This window comes from Scyliorhinus canicula, chromosome 1 (assembly GCF_902713615.1).
Source record: "Scyliorhinus canicula chromosome 1, sScyCan1.1, whole genome shotgun sequence".
Taxonomy (NCBI): domain Eukaryota; kingdom Metazoa; phylum Chordata; class Chondrichthyes; order Carcharhiniformes; family Scyliorhinidae; genus Scyliorhinus; species Scyliorhinus canicula.
The window spans coordinates 296,319,232-296,338,791 of record NC_052146.1 but is presented as its reverse complement, the minus strand read 5'-3'; the positions used below and the strand labels follow the sequence as shown (position 1 = coordinate 296,338,791).

Sequence of the window (19,560 nt, the reverse complement as noted above, 5' to 3'; positions counted from 1 at the left end):
GTCCGATAGATATAACAGCAGATCGTCTGCGTATAACGAGATTCTATGTTCCACTCCCCACTAGACCAGCCCTTTCCAGCCTAGAAGCCACTAGAAGCTCTCAGTGTAATTGCCAGCGGCTCTATGGTCAGCGCAAACAGCAGAGGAGAGAGAGGGCAGCCCTGTCTTGTCCCATGGTGCAGTCTAAAGTAGTCCAATGTCATCCTGTCCATCCTTACACTCGCCTCCAGGGCCTGATACAATAGCCTAACCCAGTCGATGAACCCCACCCCGAACCCAAACCGTTTGTAGTACCTCCCACAGATAATCCCACTCCCACAGGTCAAAAGCCTTTTCAGCATCCATGGCTACCACTACCTCCACCTCCCTACTCTCCGGGGGCATCATAATCACATTGAGCAGCCTTGGCTACCAGCTGCCTCCCCTTTACAAACCCGGTTTGGTCCTCCACAATTGCATCCGGTACACAGTTCTCAATTCTGGTCGCCAAGATCTTGGCCAGTAACTTGGCGTCTACGTTGATCAAAGAGATCGGCCTAGGGCAGCACGGTGGCCTAGTGGTTAGCACAACCGCCTCACGGCGCTGAGGTCCCAGGTTCGATCCCGGCTCTGGGTCACTGTCCGTGTGGAGTTTGCACGTTCTCCCCGTGTCTGCGTGGGTTTCGCCCCCACAACCCAAAAATGTGCAGAGTAGGTGGATTGGCCACGCTAAATTGCCCCTTAATTGGAAAAAATAATTGGCTAATCTAAATTTAAGAAAAAAAAAGAGATCGGCCTGTATGACCCACAAGCCTCCGCCGGGTCCTTATCCCGTTCACAGAATAAGCGAGATGGTGGCCTGCGACATCGTCGGGGGTAAACTCTCTCTGTCTCTTGCCTCGTTAAAGACCCTGACCAGCACCGGCAAATGTTTTATAAAACTCCACCGGATACCCGTCTTTGCCCGACTGCATGACCTTCAGGCCCCCCAATACCTCGTCGATCCTGACCAGGGCCCCCAGTCCGTCCACCAACCCCCTCCCCACTCTTGGGAAGGTCAGCCGTCCAGGAATCGCCTCATCCCCCCCCCCCCCCCCCCGGTTCCCCGGGGGGTTCCGAAGTGTACAGCTTCCTATAAAAGTCCCTAAAGACCTTGTTCAGCCCTGCTGGATCACCCACGAGATTACCTTCCCCATCCACTACCCTCCCTATTTCCCTAGCCACTTCCCTCTTCCTCAGTTGTTGCACAAGCATTTTACTGGCCTTCTCGCCATGCTCATAAATCGTGCCGTTTACCTTTCTAAGCTGCTCTACAGCCTTGCCTGTAGTCAGCACCCCAAATTCGGCCTGCAGCCTCTGTCATTTCCTGAATAACTCTGGCCTCGGGGATTCCGCGTAACTCCTGTCCGTCCATAGAATTTCCTTAATCAGTCGGTCCGCCTCTGCCCTGTCTGTCCTGTCCCTGTACACCCGGATTGAAATCAGCTCCCCTCTCACCACTGCCGTCAGCACCTCCCAGAGCACCGCTGCCGAGACTTCTCCAATATTGTTCACCTGCAGATAATTCTGCAAGCATTTCCTCAGCCTCTCACACACAGCCTCGTCCGCGAGTAATCCAAATTCCAGCCTCCACGGTGGGAGCTGAAAGCTGTCCTTACAAAACTGCAGGTTTACCCAGTGCGGAGCATGGTCCGAAATGGCAATTGCTGTGTATTCTGCCCCCACCATTCCGGCCAGCAGGTCCCTACTCACAACAAAGTAGTCAATTCGGGAATACACCTTGTGGACGCGGGAGTAACACGAGAACTCCCTCGCCGTCGGCCGGCTAAATCTCCACGGATCTGCTCCCCCCATTTGCTCCATGAACCCTCTCAGTTCCTTTGCCATCGCTGGCAACCTGCCCGTTCTTGAGCATGACCGGTCCAGGCTCGGGTCCAGGACTGTATTAAAGTCCCCGCCCATGATCAGCTTACGCAAGTCCAAGTCGGGGATCTTCCCTCGCATCCTCCTAATAAAATCCACATCATCCCAATTAGGGGCATATACACTGACCGGGACTACTCTCACCCCTTCAAGCTTACCTCTCACCATAACGAATCTGCCACCCCCATCCACGACTGTGCCCGCCGCCTCAAATTGTACCCTTTTATTAATCAGGATCACAACCCCCCTCGTCTTAGAATCAAGCCCCAAATGAAAGACCTGACTGACCCAGCCCTTCCTTAACCTAACCTGGTCTGCCACTTTCAGGTGCATCTCCTGCAGCATGACTATGTCCGCCTTCAGAACTCACAGATGCGCAAACAAATGCGCCCTCTTCACCGGCCCGTTTAACCCTCTAACATTCCAGGTGATCAGCCTGGTTGGGGGGCACTTGCCCCCCCCCCCCCCCCCTTTGCCGATCAGCCATCCCCCCAGCCATGTGCCGCGCTTCATCTGGCCCGCCTCCTGACCGGCTCCACCCATAACCTCCTCACTGTTGCCATGCCCAGTTTCCATCCCCGTCAGCAGAACAACTCCCCCTGCCCTCCCCAGCAACACCATCCTCTCACTTAACCCCTGTTCTAATCTAACTATATGCACACCCCCACCTCGGCTCCCATTGACTAGCTGCACTCAGCTAGCCTGGGGCTCCCAGCCTCGGCGCCAGCGCATCTCCCACCCATTGTTCCCAGTCACCCCTCCCTCCCCGACCCACCCATACCACTTCCCCAGATCAGCCCTACTTAAGCAACACTCTATACAAGTCATAAACAGCCCCCACAATAGCACAATTCAAGTAAACAAGACAAAAAAAAGAAAGAGATAAGAAGTAACAGGCACTCTCAATCCTTCCCATACAGACACAGAAAAGATTGCACAAAGTTCCCCTGAAGCATCCCTCTTAACCAAACCCTTTTAACTGTTTACTTTATTATTTGCCCCCAGCCAAGCTCCAAATAATCAAAGAGCCCAAAAAGGAAACATTCAGGTAAACCACGCAAAAAGCACACAAAGAAACGACAAAAATGGACCCAAAGATACAGGCAATTTTCAAAACGGGAGAGACACCACATATACTTAAAAGTTCGAACATGAGTCCAAACGCCCTCATGCTGTGCATGACTTAACATGCAGCAAGTCCCATTCCTCCATCACACTAGTGCCCACAGAACAACACTGGTCAAGCAATGCCTTGATTTTAAAATTCAGATTCTAGTTGAATCCCTCCATGGACTCACACATACCTATCTCTGTAATCTCCTCCAGACCCACAAACACACAAGATATCTGAACTCATCTTACCCTGGGCTCTTGAGAATCCCTGATTTTAACCATTGATGGCCATGCCTTTGGTGGTTTAGTTCAGTTGGCTGGACAGCTGGTCAATGAGTGAGGCCAACAGCACAGGTTCAATTCCCATACCGGCTGAGGTTATTCATGAAGGCCCCGCCTTCTCAACCTTGCCCCTTGCCTGAGGTGTGGTGATCCTCAGGTTAAATCACCATCAGTCAGCTCTCCCTTCAAAGGGGAAAGTAGCCTATGGTCATCTGGGACGATGGCCATTTTACTTTACTATCTGACAGGATTGCACTGTTCAACACCCTACAGAAAACAATTAAGTCCTGCCAACTTCAACTCAAATGAGAACAAATCTACCTTTTCAGCCCAATCCCCATCGAAGAAAAACAAATCCATTCTGACTTTCTCTAAGCACATAGCAGCTATCTCCAAATAGTCTCTCCCTCCCCATTCCCTACTTGAATAGATACTCAGCTTGTTATTGTTTTCCCTTGCTCCCTGCCCTTCACCCCTTTCTCCTGCTCTGCTTTGTCCTCTTCCTTTGATCCTCTCCTCATCTCCTTCCAGTCCCTTAGTCCCTATCAACCTCCTCTCCATCTCACTTCCCTTTTCATCATTCCCTGTACCCCTCTGCGTGAGATCCTCCTCCTTCCCTCCTAGAGCTCACTTCTCACCTGGGTCCCCTAATCCCACCACTTTCTAACATGATTGACACAATGGGCTGAATGGCCTCTTCCATGCAGTAAGTTTCTATGATTTTATGATTCTCTGTATAATTTATTGCATCATTTTTGATATATCAAGCACTAACTTTAAACAAGGAACTGCTTAATGATCATGCATTATGATGGTTGCCAATTTATTGACAAACCAAATCATGTTTGTCAGCCCTTTCCCTCCGAATCTGAGCCGCTAAAAAGGCATTAAAAAAATCACATTTACCCAAGGACCCCAGATATCTTTGCGACTTAAATGGCTTCCTTTGTGATAGTCGAGCATAGATTTCCAGGTCTGTGCTTCCCGCAGACAACCAGCCTAAAAAACGGAAATTCAAAAAAGGTTTAAATTTACCAATGTCACACTTCATTAGTTTCATGCTAACTAGTGTTTCCTTAATGCATTCAGTGGCTAAGAAAATGATCGATGTTTGAGTGTATTATTAATGAAGTTGTTGATAAGGACTAAGGTATTATCAATGGATGCATTAATACTGCAGTGGTTCTACCTAGACAGTATCTGTATCTTGTTTATGTTGTTGGGTGCCAATTTGAATTCTACACTCACTCCTGTTTGTCAAGTTTTATAAGTACTAGTGGATATACAATACTCAATGTAATTCATAACATATGCTATTGAGAAAATTAGTCCAGCTCAATTGACAACTTCTTTTCAGTGTGCATCTGTGCTTTTACAGGTGGCCTGCAGCTTCCAATAAGGCCAATCTTATTGGTTGGCGGGTTCAATTCCCGTACCAGCTGAGAATTCTGAATTATCCTTCTATGTACCCAAACTTGCGCCGGAATGTGGTGACTAGGGGCTTTTCACAGTAACTTCATTGCAGTGTTAATGTAAACCGACTTGTGACAATAAAAGGTTATTTATTTATTTACCTCCTTTGATGCAGCCAGATCCGCTATTCTTCCTATTTCCCAGATATCTCAATCATGCCATTATGAACAATCGATTGGGATTTCTGGTGGCAACACATAAGGAGGTCACACGAAAGGTAGCTCCCACCACAGTTGTTGGTTTTTGGCTCTTTTTACCTGTTCCCAGGGTAATTGGTGAACAGACTCTTCCCTTTGAGAGCATTTGACTAGGTTGGGATTGTTCTCGCTGGAGTTCAGAAGAATGAGAGGGGATCTCATAGAGACTTATAAAATTCTAACAGGACTAGGCAGGGTAGATGCAGGGAGGATGTCCCCAATGGTGAGTGTGTCCAGAACCAGGGGTCACAGTCTGAGGATTCAGGGTAAACCATTTCAGACAGAGATGAGGAGACATTTCGTCATCCAAAGAGTGGTGAGTCTGTGGAATTCATTACCACAGGAAGTAGTTGATGGATAAAACATTGAATATTTCAAGAGGCAGCTAGATGTAGCACTTGGGGTGAATGAGATCAAAGGCTATGGGGAGAAAGCAGGATTAGGCTATTGAGTTGGATGATCAGCCATGATCGGGATAAATGGTGGAGCAGGCTCAAAGGGCCAAAAGGCCTCCTCCTGCCATATCCTCTATGTATCTATGTATTTGGTGCAAGGATGTCAAAGGGTGCAAGAACAAATATAAATAAAGTGGAAGCAGTAGTCTGTCAGAGAGCTGAGCAATGGGGACCTAAGATGGCAGTGACATGTGCATCGGGTGGGGCTATACCTATCACGGTAGACAAGTTGGCAGAGGTAATGGCTGTTGAATCTGAGAAAAACTTCAGCTAGCATTTTGAGGAGCATAGGAGGGAAATGATGGAGGCTTTGAGAAAGTTGGATGATGCCCTGGTACCAATAAAGGAGGCGGTGGGAAAGATGTCGGAGATGGTGTGGCAGAATGGTAAAGTGTTGAAAGGGGTGGAGGGAGAGCTGTCGCGGCAGTGTGATCAGTTAACCTCATTAGATGCTGAGCTACAGAGGGTGGAGGAATGTAATAGGGACCTGACAGCGAAGATTGATGACCTTGAGAACAGGTTGCCTGAACGGATGGAGGGTGCAAAACCGACTGAATATTTTGAGTCCATGTTTAAGAAGTTGATGGGGAGGATGATCTGGGCCCCCTCCATCGAGCTTAATTGGGCCCACCGTTCGCATCGTACAAAGCCACGGGAAATGAACCACCACGAGCAGTGATAGCGTGCTTTCACAGCTATTGGTCAAAGGAGCAGGTCTAAGATGGGCCAAGGAGAATTGTGATGTGCGGTGGGAAGGCAGAAGTATCCGCATCTATCAAGACATTGCAGCGGATTTGGCGAGGAGGCGGGCATGCTTTTGACAGGGCAAAATCGGTGCTCTGCAGGAATGGTGTACAGTTTGACATGGTTTACTCGGCGAGGGGGAGGGTGATGCACAAGGAGAAAGATCACTTTTTCGAGATGGCAGACAAAGCGGAAACATATATCAAAGCTGAAGGACTTGGACTCAACTGAAGGGGCTTGCAAGGTACTTGGTTGGTGGGTGGGGTGGGTGTGCATGGCAATTTCATAATAGTGACTTCTATGTATGAATATTTTTTTGTTTCCTTTGTTTCCTCTGCCCCTTTCTTCACATCTGTTTATACAGAGTTGGTGACAATTGAAATTAATACAGGTTGGCTTGGGTGGGGGGTTCTTTCCTTTTTTTATATTTTTGTACTGCTTTTGTATTAAGGGGGGCTTGGGGGAGTTGGCAGTTTTGGATGGTGGAAGGTGGGGGGGATTTTGGTTTCGGTTAGGGGTCTGGCTTTTGTCTTGGATGGTTTATATGGGTAGTGTGGGCTCTGACGGGGCTGGGGGCTGCCTTGGTAGCTGAGTGAGTTTGGCTGGTGAATGGTGTGGTCTTATCATAACTGTCAGTACTGCATGGGTTAATGAAGTGTCGAGAGTAGCCACTAGAGGGAGCTACAGTTACAACTAGGTAGGAAGGAAGTTGTCCCATTTGTGGGGCGGGGTGGTGGGGTTCCCAGGTATCTGCTGCTCTTGTCTTTCTAGATGCTAGTGGTTGTGGGTTTGGAAGATACTGTATAAGGAGCCTTGGTGAGTTACTGCAGTGCATCTTGTAGATGGTACACACGGCTGCCACTGTTCGTCAGTGGTGGAGGGTTTGAATGTTTGTGGAAGGAAGAGCAATCAAGCGGCTGCTTTGTTCTGAATGGTGTCAAGCTTCTTGAGTTTTGTTGGAGTTGCACTCATCCAGGCAAGTGGAGAGTATTCCATTGAACTCTTGACTTGTGCCTTGTGGATGGTGGTCAGGCTTTGAGGAGCCAGGAGGTGAGTTACCCGTGGTAGGATTCCTCGCCTTTGTCCTGCCCTGGTAGCCACAGTATTAATGTGGATAGTCCAGTTTCTGATCAATGATAACCCCCAGGATGTTGATTGTGGGGGATTCAGCGATGGTGTTGCCATTGAATGTCAAGGGACTATGGTTTGATCCTCTCTTGGATGAGATGGTCATTGTCTGGCACTTATGTGGCACAAATGTAACTTGCCACTTGTCAGCCCGAGCCTGGATATTGTCCAGGTCTTGCTGCATTTGGACATGGACTGCTTCATTATCTGAGGAGTCACGAAAGGTGCTGAACATTGTGCAGTCATCCGCAAACATCCCCACTTCTGACCTTATGATGGAAGGCAAGTCATTGATGAAACAGCTGAAAATAGTTGGGCCTAGGACACTAACCTGAGGAATTCCTGCAGTGATGTCCTGGAGCTGAGATGATTGCTCTCCAACCACCACAACCATCTTCTTTTGTGCCAGATGTGACTCCAACCAGAGGAGAGTTTGCCCCCTGATTTCCATTGACTCCTGTTTAACTCGGGCTCCTTGATGCCATACGCGGTCAATTGCTGCCTTGATGTCAAGGGCAGTCACTCTCACCTCACCTCTGGCATTCAGCTCTTTTGTCTGTGTTGAACCAAGGCTGTAATGAGGTCAGAAGCTGAGTGACCCTGGCGGAATGCAAATTTAGCATCAATGAGTGGATAATTGCTGCGTAAGTGCCGCTTGATAGCACTGTTGATGACTCCTTCCATCATTGTGCTGATGAGAGTAGACTGATAGGACGGTAGTTGGCCAGGTTGGATTTGTTATGTTTCTTGTGTACAGGACACACCTGGGCAATTTTCCCCTTTGCTGGGTAGATGCCAGTGTTGTAGCTGTACTGGAACAGCTTGGCTAGTGATGTGGCAAGTTCTAGAGCACAAGTCTCCAGTACTATCGCCAGAATATTGTCAGGGCCCATAGCCTATTCAGTATCCAGGGCTTTCAGCCGTTTCTTGATATCACATGGATTGAATCGTATTGGCTTGAGACTGACATCTGTATTGCTGGGGATCTCCGGAAGAGGTCAATATGGATCATCCACCCGGCACTTCTGGCTGACGATTGCTGCAAATGCCTCAGCCTTGTCTTTTGCACATATGTGCTGTGCTCCTTCATCATTGAGGATGGGGATGTTTGTGGAGCATCCTCCTCCAGGGAGTTGTTTAATTGTCCGCTACCATTCACAGCTGGATGTGGCAGGGCTTAGATCTGGTGCATTGGTTGTGGAATCGCTTAGCTCTATTACTTGCCGATTATGGTATTTGGCACACAAAGTAGTCCTGTGTTGTAGCTTCACCAGGTTGACACCTAATTTTTCGATATGCCTGGTTTTGCTCCTGGCATGCTGTCCTGCATTCTTCATTGAACCAGGGTTGATCACCTGGCTTGGTGGTAATGGTAGAGTAGGGAATGCCGGGCCACGAGGTTGCAGATTGTAGGTAATTACAATTCTGCTGCTGCTGATGGCTCACAACGCCTCATGGATGCCCATCTTGAGCTGCTAGATCTGTTTGAAGTCTATCCCATTTAACACAATGGAGGGTATCCTCAATATGAAGATGGGACTTTGTCTCCACAAGGATTATGCAGTGGTCACTGATGTGACCATCAATTCACGAGACACACGATTGGAAGTAAACTGTGGTTTTAATAATCTTACAACTAAGCCAGCCTGCGACCAGAGGAACTGAGAGCAGGCTTACGGCTGCAGTACTTTATACTTCCGGTTAGTGAGAGGAGCCATGGGCGGACCCCAGGGTGGAGCCCAGTACAAACTCCTCATCTCCCCCTATGGGCAGAGCCGCGCAACAGCTCACATACAGAGCCCACAAGGACACAATACAACGCAAGGCAATACAGTGTGAATTGCCATGCATATAATTCACCACATTCACCCTCTGTAAAAAATCAAGTCTGGCGGGGGTGATGGGTCTACAGATTGAGCCGGTCCGGTGGCCGAGTCATCCTATGGGATCGGCGGAGCACCGGGTTTGCAGCCTCTTTGGGTGGCTGGGTGGTGGCAGTCGGTGAGGGTACGATGGTGGACTCCGGGGGTGATTCCGTCCGAGCTTCATACCTGACCGGTGTGACGGGCGACGGGGGGCGCAGGAAACCTATAGGCGCGGGGGCGCGGAGCATGGGCAGTGAACCTATAGGTGCGGGGGCGCAGGGCACGGGGAGTTGGGTGGGGTGAAGTGTGAGGGGTACCTCGGCGGTGGTGGTGGTGGGGTTGGATCCTGCAGGCGCAAGGTCTCAGAGGGAAACGGTGTCCTGACGGCCGTCGGGGTATTCAACGAAAGCGTATTGGGGGTTCGAATGGAGTAGTAGCATTCTTTCTACTAGTGGATCTGTCTTGTGTGCCCAGACGTGCTTCCGGAGGAGAACCGGGCCCGGTGTCCTCAACCAAGGTGGGAGCGAAGCCACCGTGGTAGTGCCCCTAGAGAAAACAAATAGTCATTCGTAAGGGGTCTGGTTGGTGGCGGTGCATAGGAGGGACCTAATAGCATGGAGCGCGTCGGGAAGGACCTCCTGCCAGTGGGAGGTCGGGAGATTTCTGGACCGGAGGGTCAGTAGGACGGTCTTCCAGACCGTCGCGTTCTCCCTCTCCACCTGCCCGTTCCCCCTGGGGTTGTAGCTGGTAGTCCTGCTCAAGGCAATGCCCTTGTCCAGCAGGTACTGACGCAGCTCGTCGCTCATAAAGGACGAACCCCTGTCGCTGTGTCTGTAGCTGGGGAAACCGAACAGGGTGAAGATACTGTGCAGGGCTCTGATGACTGTGTGGGAGGTCATATCGGGGCACAGGATGGCAAACGGGAAGCGGGAGAACTCATCGATGACGTTCAGAAAGTACACATTTTGATTGGTCGAGGGGAGTGGCCCTTTGAAATCGATGCTCAGGCATTCAAAGGGCTGGGATACCTTTACCAGGTGGGCCTTGTCTGGTCTAGAGAAGTGCGGTTTGCACTCCGCGCAGATCGGGCAATCCCTGGTGATGGCTTTGACCTCCTCGGTGGAGAAAGGCAGATTTTGGGCTTTGACGTAGTGGGCGAGCCGGGTGACCCCCGGGTGGTAGAAGTCATTGTGGATAGCATTCAGGCGGTCGTCTTGCGCGCTGGCGCACGTGCCGCGGGACAGGGCATCTGGGGGCTCGTTGAGCTTCCCCGGTCGATATATAATATCGTACTTGTAGGTGGAGAGTTCGATCCTCCACCGCAGGATTTTATCATTTTTAATTTTGCCCCTTTGCGAGTTGTCAAACATGAAGGCAGCCGATTATTGGTCGGTGATGAGGGTATACCTCCTACCTGCGAGGTAGTGCCTCCAGTGTCGTATCGCCTCCACAATGGCTTGGGCTTCTTTTTCGACCGAGGAGTGTCGAAGTTCCGAAGCGGAGAGGGTTCGGGAGAAGAAGGCGACTGGTCTCCCTGCCTGATTTAGGATGGCTGCAAGAGCGACCTCTGAGGCGTCGCTCTCCACCTGGAAGGGGACGGATTCATCCACCGCCCGCATGGCCGCTTTGGCGATGTCCTCCTTGATGCAGTTGAAGGCCTGCCTGGCAGCCCTCAGCTGACAGAGGAAAGAGTGTGGCCTTAAATAGTGGGTGGGCTTTGTCCGCGTACTGAGGGATCCACTGGGCATAAATAGAGAAAAATCCCAGGCACCTCTTGAGGGCCCTGGGACAATGAGGGAGATGGAGTTGTAAGATAGGGCGCATACGGTCCAGGTCGGGGCCCAGGACTCCGTTTTCCATGACATAGCCGAGGATGGCTAGTCTGGTCGTGCGGAAAACGCATTTCTCCGTGTTATAAGTGAGATTAAGTTTCTGGGCAGTTTGGAGAAATCGGTGGAGGTTGGCGTCGTGGTCCTGCTGATCATGGCCGCAGATGGCGACGTTATCCAAGTACGGAAACGTGGCCCGCAGCCCGTACTGGTCCACCATTCGGTCCATTGCTCGTTGGAACACCGAGACCCCATTCGTGACGCCAAAGGGGACCCGGAGGAATTGGAAGAGGCGGCCATCGGCCTCAAACGCCATATAGTGGCGGTCCTCCGGGCAGATTGGGAGCTGGTGGTATGCAGACTTCAGATCCACCGTGGAGAATAAGCAGTACTGGGCAATCTCATTAACCATGTCTGCAATCCTGGGGAGGGGGTACGCATCGAGGAGCGTGAACCGGTTAATGGTTTGGCTATAGTCCACTGCCATTCGGAATTTTTCCCCGGTCTTGACGACCACCACCTGAGCTCTCAGGGGCTGTTACTAGCCTCTATGACTCCCTCATGTAGGAGCCTCTGGACCTCTGTTCTAATAAACACCCTGTCCTGCAGGCTATACAGCCTGCTGCGAGTGGCTACGGGTTTGCAATTCGGAGTGAGGTTAGCAAAGAGTGAGGGGGGGGGGGATTTTTAGCGTCGCTAGACTGCAGATAGTGAGTGGAGGTAGGGGTCCGCCGAAGCTGAGTGTGAGGCTCTTGAGGTTACATTGGAAGTCGAGTCCAAGTAAGAGTGGGGCGCAGAGTTCGGGGAGTACGTACAGCTGGAAATTCGAGTAGCTGGCGCCCTGAATCGTTAGGGTCGCGACGGTGCGCCCTTGTATGTGAACAGAGTGTGAGCCCGAGGTGAGGGAGATAGTTTGCCGTGCAGGGAAGATAGGGAGCGAACAGCGTCCTACCAGTTCAGGGTGTACGAAGCTCTCGGTGCTCCCGGAGTCGAAGAGGCACGGTGTCCTGTAGCCGTTGATTTTAACGGTCATCATCGAGTTTTGGAGGTGTTTCGGACGCGACTGGTCCAACGTGACCGCGCTGAGTTGCGGGTAGTTGGCGGCTCGATCAGCTGTGCTGGAGTGGCCCTGTGATGACTGTCCGCTGAGGTCGTAGTCATCGAGATGAGGTTCGGAGGCTGGAGAAGATGGAGCCCAAGATGGCCGCCCCGTGGATCGCACGTGGCGGGCGGCGAGGAAGATGGCGTCCAAGGTGGCGGCCCCCATGAGTCGCACATGGCCGGCCGCGTGGAGGAGGGTTGCCAAGATGGCGGCCCCCATGAGTCGCACATGTCGGGTGGGGGCGGAGTCGGCAGACACGCTGCAGAATTACGGGGCCTACGAGTTTGGGAGGCGAGTGCTCTGGACTGCGGGGGAGTTTGGAGTTTTTGACTTTCCTCGGCATACTCGGGCATAGTGTCCTTTGCGACCGCAGCTGCTGTAGGTCGCGTTGTGGGCCGGGCAGTGTAGCCTTGGGTGTTGGGGCTGTCCACAAAAATGGCACGCTGGTGCTGCATAGCGAGTGGGTGGCCGCGTGGCGCAGGCCTCGGGCAGTCACTGGTCGGGGGCCCATGATGGGGTCGCTTGGTCCGCGGGGAACGAGGTCAGACTGCGGAACAAGACTTCCATAGTTGTAGCTAACTCTACAGTGTCCTCCAAGTTCTGGGCCCCTTTCTCAAGCAATCGTTGGCGCACATAGTTGGACCTGAGCCCCGCAACGTATACATCACAGACAGCGAGTTCCATATGCTGGGCGGCTGTTACAGCCTGAAAATTGCAGTCCCGAGCAAAGGCTTTTAAATCACGCAGAAAGTCTTCCAGCGACTCCGCGGGGCACTGGCGGCGGGTTGTGAAAATGTGCCGCGCGTAGACCTCGTTGATGGGTCACATGTACATTCGGTCGAGCATGGCCAGGGCCTTGGTATATGAGGTGGTACAATTAAGAGATATGATGGCTCACCCTTGCGTGCAGTAGGCTGAGTTTCTGCTCCTCTGTAGTTTCGGAAGTGCTTGATTCAGCCAGGTAGGCCTTGAAACATCGGAGCCAGTGTAGAAAGATTTCCTTCGCCTCTGCAGTCTGCGGGTCGAGTTCTAGTCGGTCAGGTTTGAGGGCTGATTCCATAGTAGTTTTCTTCAAGTTTTCTAAGACTATTAAATTGATGTGATCATCAATTCACTAGACACACGATTGGAATAAACTGTGGTTTTAATAGTCTTACAACTAAGCCAGCCTGTAACCAGAGGAACTGAGAGCAGGCTTCAGTACTTTATACTTCCGGTTAGTGGGAGGAGCCATGGGCAGAGCCAAGGGTGGTGCCCAGTACAAACTCCTCATCTCCCCTACGGGCAGAGCCGCGCAACGGCTCACATACAGAGCCCACAAGGACACAATACAACGCAAGGCAATACAGTGTGAATTACGATGCATATAATTCACCACAGTCATTTTTACCCATACTGTCATGGACAGATGCACCTGCAGCTAGTAGATTGGTGAGGATGAGGGCAAGTGTGTTTTTCAGTCTTGTTGGTTCCATCACCACCTGCTGCAGTCACAGTCTAGCAGCTATGTCCTTTAGCACCCAACCAGCTCGGTTTGTGATGGTACTACCAAGCCACTCTTGGTGATGGACATTAAGTCTCCCACCCAGGGTATATTCTGCATTCTTGCCACCCTCAGGGCTTCTTCCAAGTGGCATTCTCCAAGAGCAGTACTGATTCATCAGCTGATGATGGCCGGTATGTGGTAATCAGCAGGAGGTTTCCTTGACCATGCTTAACCTGAAGCCATGATACTTCATGGGGTCCAGAGTCAATGTTGAGGACTCACAGGGCAACTCCGTCCCGACTGGGGTCCAGAGTCAATGTTGAGGATTCGCAGAGCAACTCCATCCCGACTGTATGCCGCTGTGCCACCACTTCTGCTTGGTCTGTCCTGCAGGTGAGACAGGACATACCCAAGAATAGTAATAGTGTTGTCTGGGATATTGTCTGTAAGGTATGACTCTGAGTATGACTATGTCAGGCTGTAGCTTAACTAGTCTGTGAGACAGCTCTCCCAAATTTGGCACAAGCCCCAGATGTTAGTAAGGAGGACTTTGCAGGGTCGACGAGGCTGGATCGGTCGTTGTCGCTTCCGGTGCCTGGTTAGATGTCGTATAGTCTGTCCGGTTTCATTTCTTTTTTGTGTTTTATAGCAGTTCAATGCAACTGAGTGGCTTGCTAGGCCATTTCAGAGGGCATTTAAGAGTCAACCACATTGCTGTGGGTCTGGAGTCACATGTAGGCCAGACCAGGTTAGAATAGCAGACTTCCCTCCCTAAACGACATTAGTAAACCAGATGGGTTTTTAGGACAATCGACAATTGTTTCACAGTCATCATTACACTTTTAATTCCAGATATTTTTTATGCGTTTAAATTCCACCACTTGCTGTGGATCCCCAGATCATTATCCTGGGTCTCTGCATTACTAGTCCAGCAACAATACCACTACTCCACCGCCTCCCTTAAAAAAAAGGACAGGGAGATGTGAGAAGAGTGCCAGAGGGGGTGGATGAGATATAAGGTGTTGATGGCAGGTATGCAAGTGACCCGACACCAGATCATCTAGCTGATAGAAAGAAGGGCATTCAGCCTCTGATCTCCGGGTAAGCGTTCTCCAAGGCGGCCTTCAGGACGCGCGACAACGCAGAATCGCTGAGCAGAAACTTATAGCCAAGTTCCGCACACATGAGTGCAGCCTCAACCGGGACCTGGGATTCATGTTGCATTACATTCATCCCCCACCATCTGGCCTGGGCTTGCGAAATCCTACCAACTGTCCTGGCTTGAGATAATTCACACCTCTTTAACCTGGGGTTACCCCTATCTCTGGATCTGTAAAGATTCAATTACATGCAAATGCTCGCATTCTAAGCAATGTCTGGCATCTTTGAATTTGTCTATATGTAGGTTTCTGGAACATACCTCTTCATTCACCTGAGGAAGAAGCAGTGCTCCGAAAGCTAGTGTTTGAAACGAACATGTTGGACTTTAACCTGGTGTTATAAGACTTCTTACTGTGATAGAAAGAAGTTACAGATGCAATTTGATCTGCTATCCATGGTGTAGCAGTTGTGGCGCTCGAGGTGGGTAGTGTACGCGTATGGAGAGAAAGCTAGTAGGCTTTTTGCTGGTCAGTTGAGGCTGTTGGCAGCTTCCTGTGAGGTTGTACGGATTCGGGACTCGGGTGGTGTTTTGTTATGTTACTTTGAGTAACATAAGCCGCTACTTGGTGTAGGCGCTGTTGAGGAATACTCGAGAAAGAGGGGCACAATTGAAAGTTTTACCGAAGATAGCAGCCGTTTATTCTGTACTTTATGGGCAGCACGGTAGCACAGTGGTTAGCACTATTGCTTCACAGCTCCAGGGTCCCAGGTTTGATTCCCGGCTTGGGTCACTGTCTGTGCGGAGTCTGCACGTTCTCCCTGTGCCTGCATGGGTTTCCTCCGGGTGCTATGGTTTCCTCCCACAAGTTCCTAAAGACGTGCTTGTTAGGTAATTTGGACATTCTGAATTCTCTCTCAGTGTACATGAACAAGTGCCGGAATGTGACGACTAGGGGATTTTCACAGTAACTTCATTGCAATGTTAATTTAAGCCTACTTGTGACAATAAAGATGATTATTATTAAAGAGCTAGTCATCATGAATTGGGGGTTGATAGGATTTCTGTTTGTTTTCTAGGGGGGGCGGGGGAGGGTTTGTGGAGAGAGTCAGTTATTACCTATTTTTGTTATGTATAAAATTGAAAAAGCTGAATAAAAACATTTTTTTAAATTAAAATTAATTGTTCTTCTGGGATTCCCACTTCTGTTCCTTCAATGGTAAATTGTGACAGCTTATGCACTGCTGCCTTTCCAAATTTTATGTTAAGTGCGTCACAGGACAAATTCTGTCCAGATTTTCAATTTACATACGGGGTACATGGTATACTTACCTCTCGCATGGTTGTATTATAATAGAAGTCAGTTCTCCCCTGTTCTTCCCAAATAATGTAATTAGCGGATACAATACTGATGAACTTTTCACCCATATACCTACAATCAAACAACAAAAAAAATCTTCAAATTACACATGTTTGTTGGCTTGATATTGTTCATTAATGTAAACACATATCATGCTTAATTGAAACAAAGATGAACATTCAAAACCTCCAATTATAGTTTGGAACAACCAGAAGACACAGCTCATACATGGAAATGAGTGAAATACAGTGCTGCAAACATTGTGAACAGTGTATAATTTTAAGTTGAATATATTTACGTGTGAAGAAAAATAAAAATGGTTTCAGTTTCATTTAGGTTTTGTTGATGAACTTTGATGCCTGGATAGACTTGTAACTAAAAGATTTCAGGTCTTTTGGGATTGTTTATATATATATACATTTTTAACAAGGCCTTATAACCCATGAAGTTAAAGTAATGGGTTAAAGTGGTTGAATGTGCAGTGATCTGGCAACATAACATAAATTAGAAATGTTTTACTATTGCCTAACAACAGTGATCCAGGTACACAGATGCAAATAAGACAGGAGTCGAGAGGATGGGCAGGGCTGGTGGTGAGTGGGGGTTGTTCCTGGTTCTGGTTTTGTGTTCAGAGTTTGTTTCAGTGAGGGGAGACAGGGATTGTAAGTTCCCCAAGAAGAAAAACTACAAGGCTAGTGGGACAGTTGTTAATTAAATAATCAGTTACCAGACTCAATAAATCAGTCAGTTTAGTGGAGGTTCTACAGAGAGACTAAGTTTGGGAATTCATTTGTTTGCTCTGCAATTGAAGAGACAGAATTTAGAGTGCAGTTTTGGGGTGATTTGGCAGGGAGAAGTTATGAGTTGGGTGAGAAGCATCAAGTGAATGCTCAAGAGTCTTTGGATGAAAATCATTTGCAACTGTGCCAGGACCAAGCAAGAAGCATTTGTGTCAAGTGAGTGGTTTATGGTTTATGTGTCGCCTGTAAAGATATTGGTTTATGTGTCTGTAAAGATATTGCTGAGGTAAAGAAATCATGTGAATTTAAACCATCTTCTTCTGTTTGTATTGAGAACTTGCCAAACTTTTTGTCTGGTTTAATATAGTTCACTGTTCTTGTTTAATAAATATTTTATTCTTTTCAACCCGGACCAATAAAGTGAAGACAAGTTTTCACATTTAAAGTTCTCTTCAGCTATCGATACAGGGGACACAACAAGATCTTCATTCTCAGGTGTGAACATATCAGGAAAGATCATAAAGATCACAATAATCTTGGAAGCAGCATAAGTCATTTCCTGCCCTGACAATAGGATCATCCCTGGAAGGAATAGTAATCGTGGCACAAGTGGCCACTGTGGAATATGATTAGCATGTCATTAGCATACCTCCTTAGGCAATTCCATATACCGTAGTCGTTCAACCATGGCATCATCAAGTCAGTGGTCATGGCAGCTTTCCAAAATTACCAAAGCATGGATGGATGCACTCATTTCAGTATGACACTAGCTCAGCAAGTTAGAATGACCAGAAAAAACATTTAGCACTTGACACAACCTCTCCAATTTTCAGCAGCCATGCATGAATAACGCAGAGGCATCATCTGGCCTTCTGAGCCCAAAAAGGCATTTGCACATCAGGACACAGTGACCTGTTCCTCTACACCATGCACCCAAAGCTCTTGAGTTTTGTTTACATTGTCCTCACAGAGAGTGCCTCACCAGGACCATGGTTACAAATATTATGGACCATCATTTATTCACACTAGCAAGATGGCACCAGAGCATGGTGACTCTCTGAGAGCTCTCTCCCACAGATCCTCTTCCTCCTAGTCATACTAACCTTTTAAAATTTAATTCTAACACAAACACTATTTCTAACCTTTCTCTTTTACGTTAACTCGCCGGTCTGAAGATCCTCCGACGTCCATGGGCCGGCCCACATCACCCAACCCAAAACCCTGGCCTCGACCTGGAAGTGGATGAGGCCCAACCTGGAAGTCTGACCCCGAACTCGTGTAGGAACCGGCCCCCGACCACGAGCTCAACCCAACCCGACCCAGAGAGGTCCGCCCAGCGACCCAATATACCGGAGGAAAGGAGAAGAATCCACGTGGAGGCCCGACCAGGCCTACCCGAAGGCACAACTCCAGGAGCGCTCGACCAGACCTCCAACGCTGGAACCGAATATATGTGCCGGTGGGACCCAGGAAGACCCTACCTGACGCAGGAAGACCCTACTTGCAACATAAACCCAAACTAAAGACCCCCAAAATGGCAGAGACCCCATACGAGGACCCGAATGCGCCGAAAGGTAGACCCTTCCTGGGGCCTGACCAGATCACAAATATGTCCCCCTGAAATATGACCTCGAAATCGCAACCAGCACCCGGGACCTTACCTGAGTAAGTTTTTAGTTTTAAGTACCTTTCAAGTTTCACCCAAAGTCGGTGTCTATGTATTTACATTTGTATTTATGTGTGTCGGGGGCTGGATTCTCCTTTCCTGCGTCTAAATGCTGACGCCAACGGGAGATATGTGGAGTTCCACAACGGATAAATTGTTTGCAATACCCACACCGATTCAGCTACCGGTGAGGGGCTAGCACCGGTGCCGCATGAAACACCCGCAGAATACGTGAAAAACAGTGGGAGAATCGCAAGGTCCATACTGGATATGTGCAGGGCTGACAAACTGCAGCCGCGCGCACACTTACACCCCCTCCCCCCCACACGCACGGTCAAGCCCGGAAAGATGGCTGTGCTGGACCGCATACACGTTCGTCCCGACCCCACAGCCAACCTCCCGACCACCCCTCAATACGGCCTCAGTCCTGGCAGAAGACCCCCGGCTCGTGGCACGACTGTCGGCGAAGTATGGCAGTGCTGGACACTGTCCGTACAAACTTGGCCCATCGGAGACGGAGCATCGCGGTTGCAACTATGCGCGGCACAATGACGCTGGTTTGAAGGGAGCGGAACATCGTCATTCGGCGCTAAACCGGCACCTACCGGAATTTCAGCGTAGGGAGCTAATCTCCGCCTGATTGCCGTGCTTATTTCGGCGTCAGGCAACAGAGAATTCCACCCCTATGTTTTTTCATGTATGGAACAATCTGTCTGAACTACTTTTCACTGTACCTCAGTACACGTGACAATAATCAAATCCAAATCATTGAAAGCCTGTAAAGTTTATGTCCTGGATGATCTTGGCATCAAGGAGAAATGAGGCTCAGTCAATACTGACACAGCAGTCAACTACAACTTCTTCTGCTTAGCACAGTGGGCTAAATTGCTGGCTTTTAAAGCAGACAAAGGCAGGCCAGCAGCACGGATTCAATTCCCGTACCAGCCTCCCCGAACAGGTACCAGAATGTGGCGACTAGGAGCTTTTCACAGTAACTTAATTTGAAGCCTACTCGTGACAATAAGCAATTTTCATTTCATTTCTTTCACCTCATGGAGGACTTAGGAGATGTGCAAAAGCATTGCTTTCAGAGTATGACAGTCCTTGACATTGTCCAGC

The 19,560-nt window shown here is 49.3% G+C and overlaps 1 protein-coding gene across 4 annotated transcripts in view; it reads right to left on the bottom strand.

The window, feature by feature from the left end:
- Positions 1-19,560, bottom strand: part of LOC119975857 (cation channel sperm-associated protein subunit epsilon-like) — a 223,616-nt gene that overhangs the window by 26,190 nt on the left and 177,866 nt on the right. For all 4 annotated transcript variants that reach the window (XR_005462814.1, XR_005462817.1, XM_038815749.1 and 1 more), the window contains 2 exons: positions 16,008-16,107; positions 4,204-4,296 (listed from right to left, as the gene is read on the bottom strand). Coding sequence is in view for 2 of the 4 variants with exons in the window: in XM_038815749.1 (XP_038671677.1) it covers positions 4,204-4,296; positions 16,008-16,107 (193 nt within the window). In the remaining 2 variants the exon portion in view is untranslated. The remainder of the gene's footprint in view (positions 1-4,203; positions 4,297-16,007; positions 16,108-19,560) is intronic.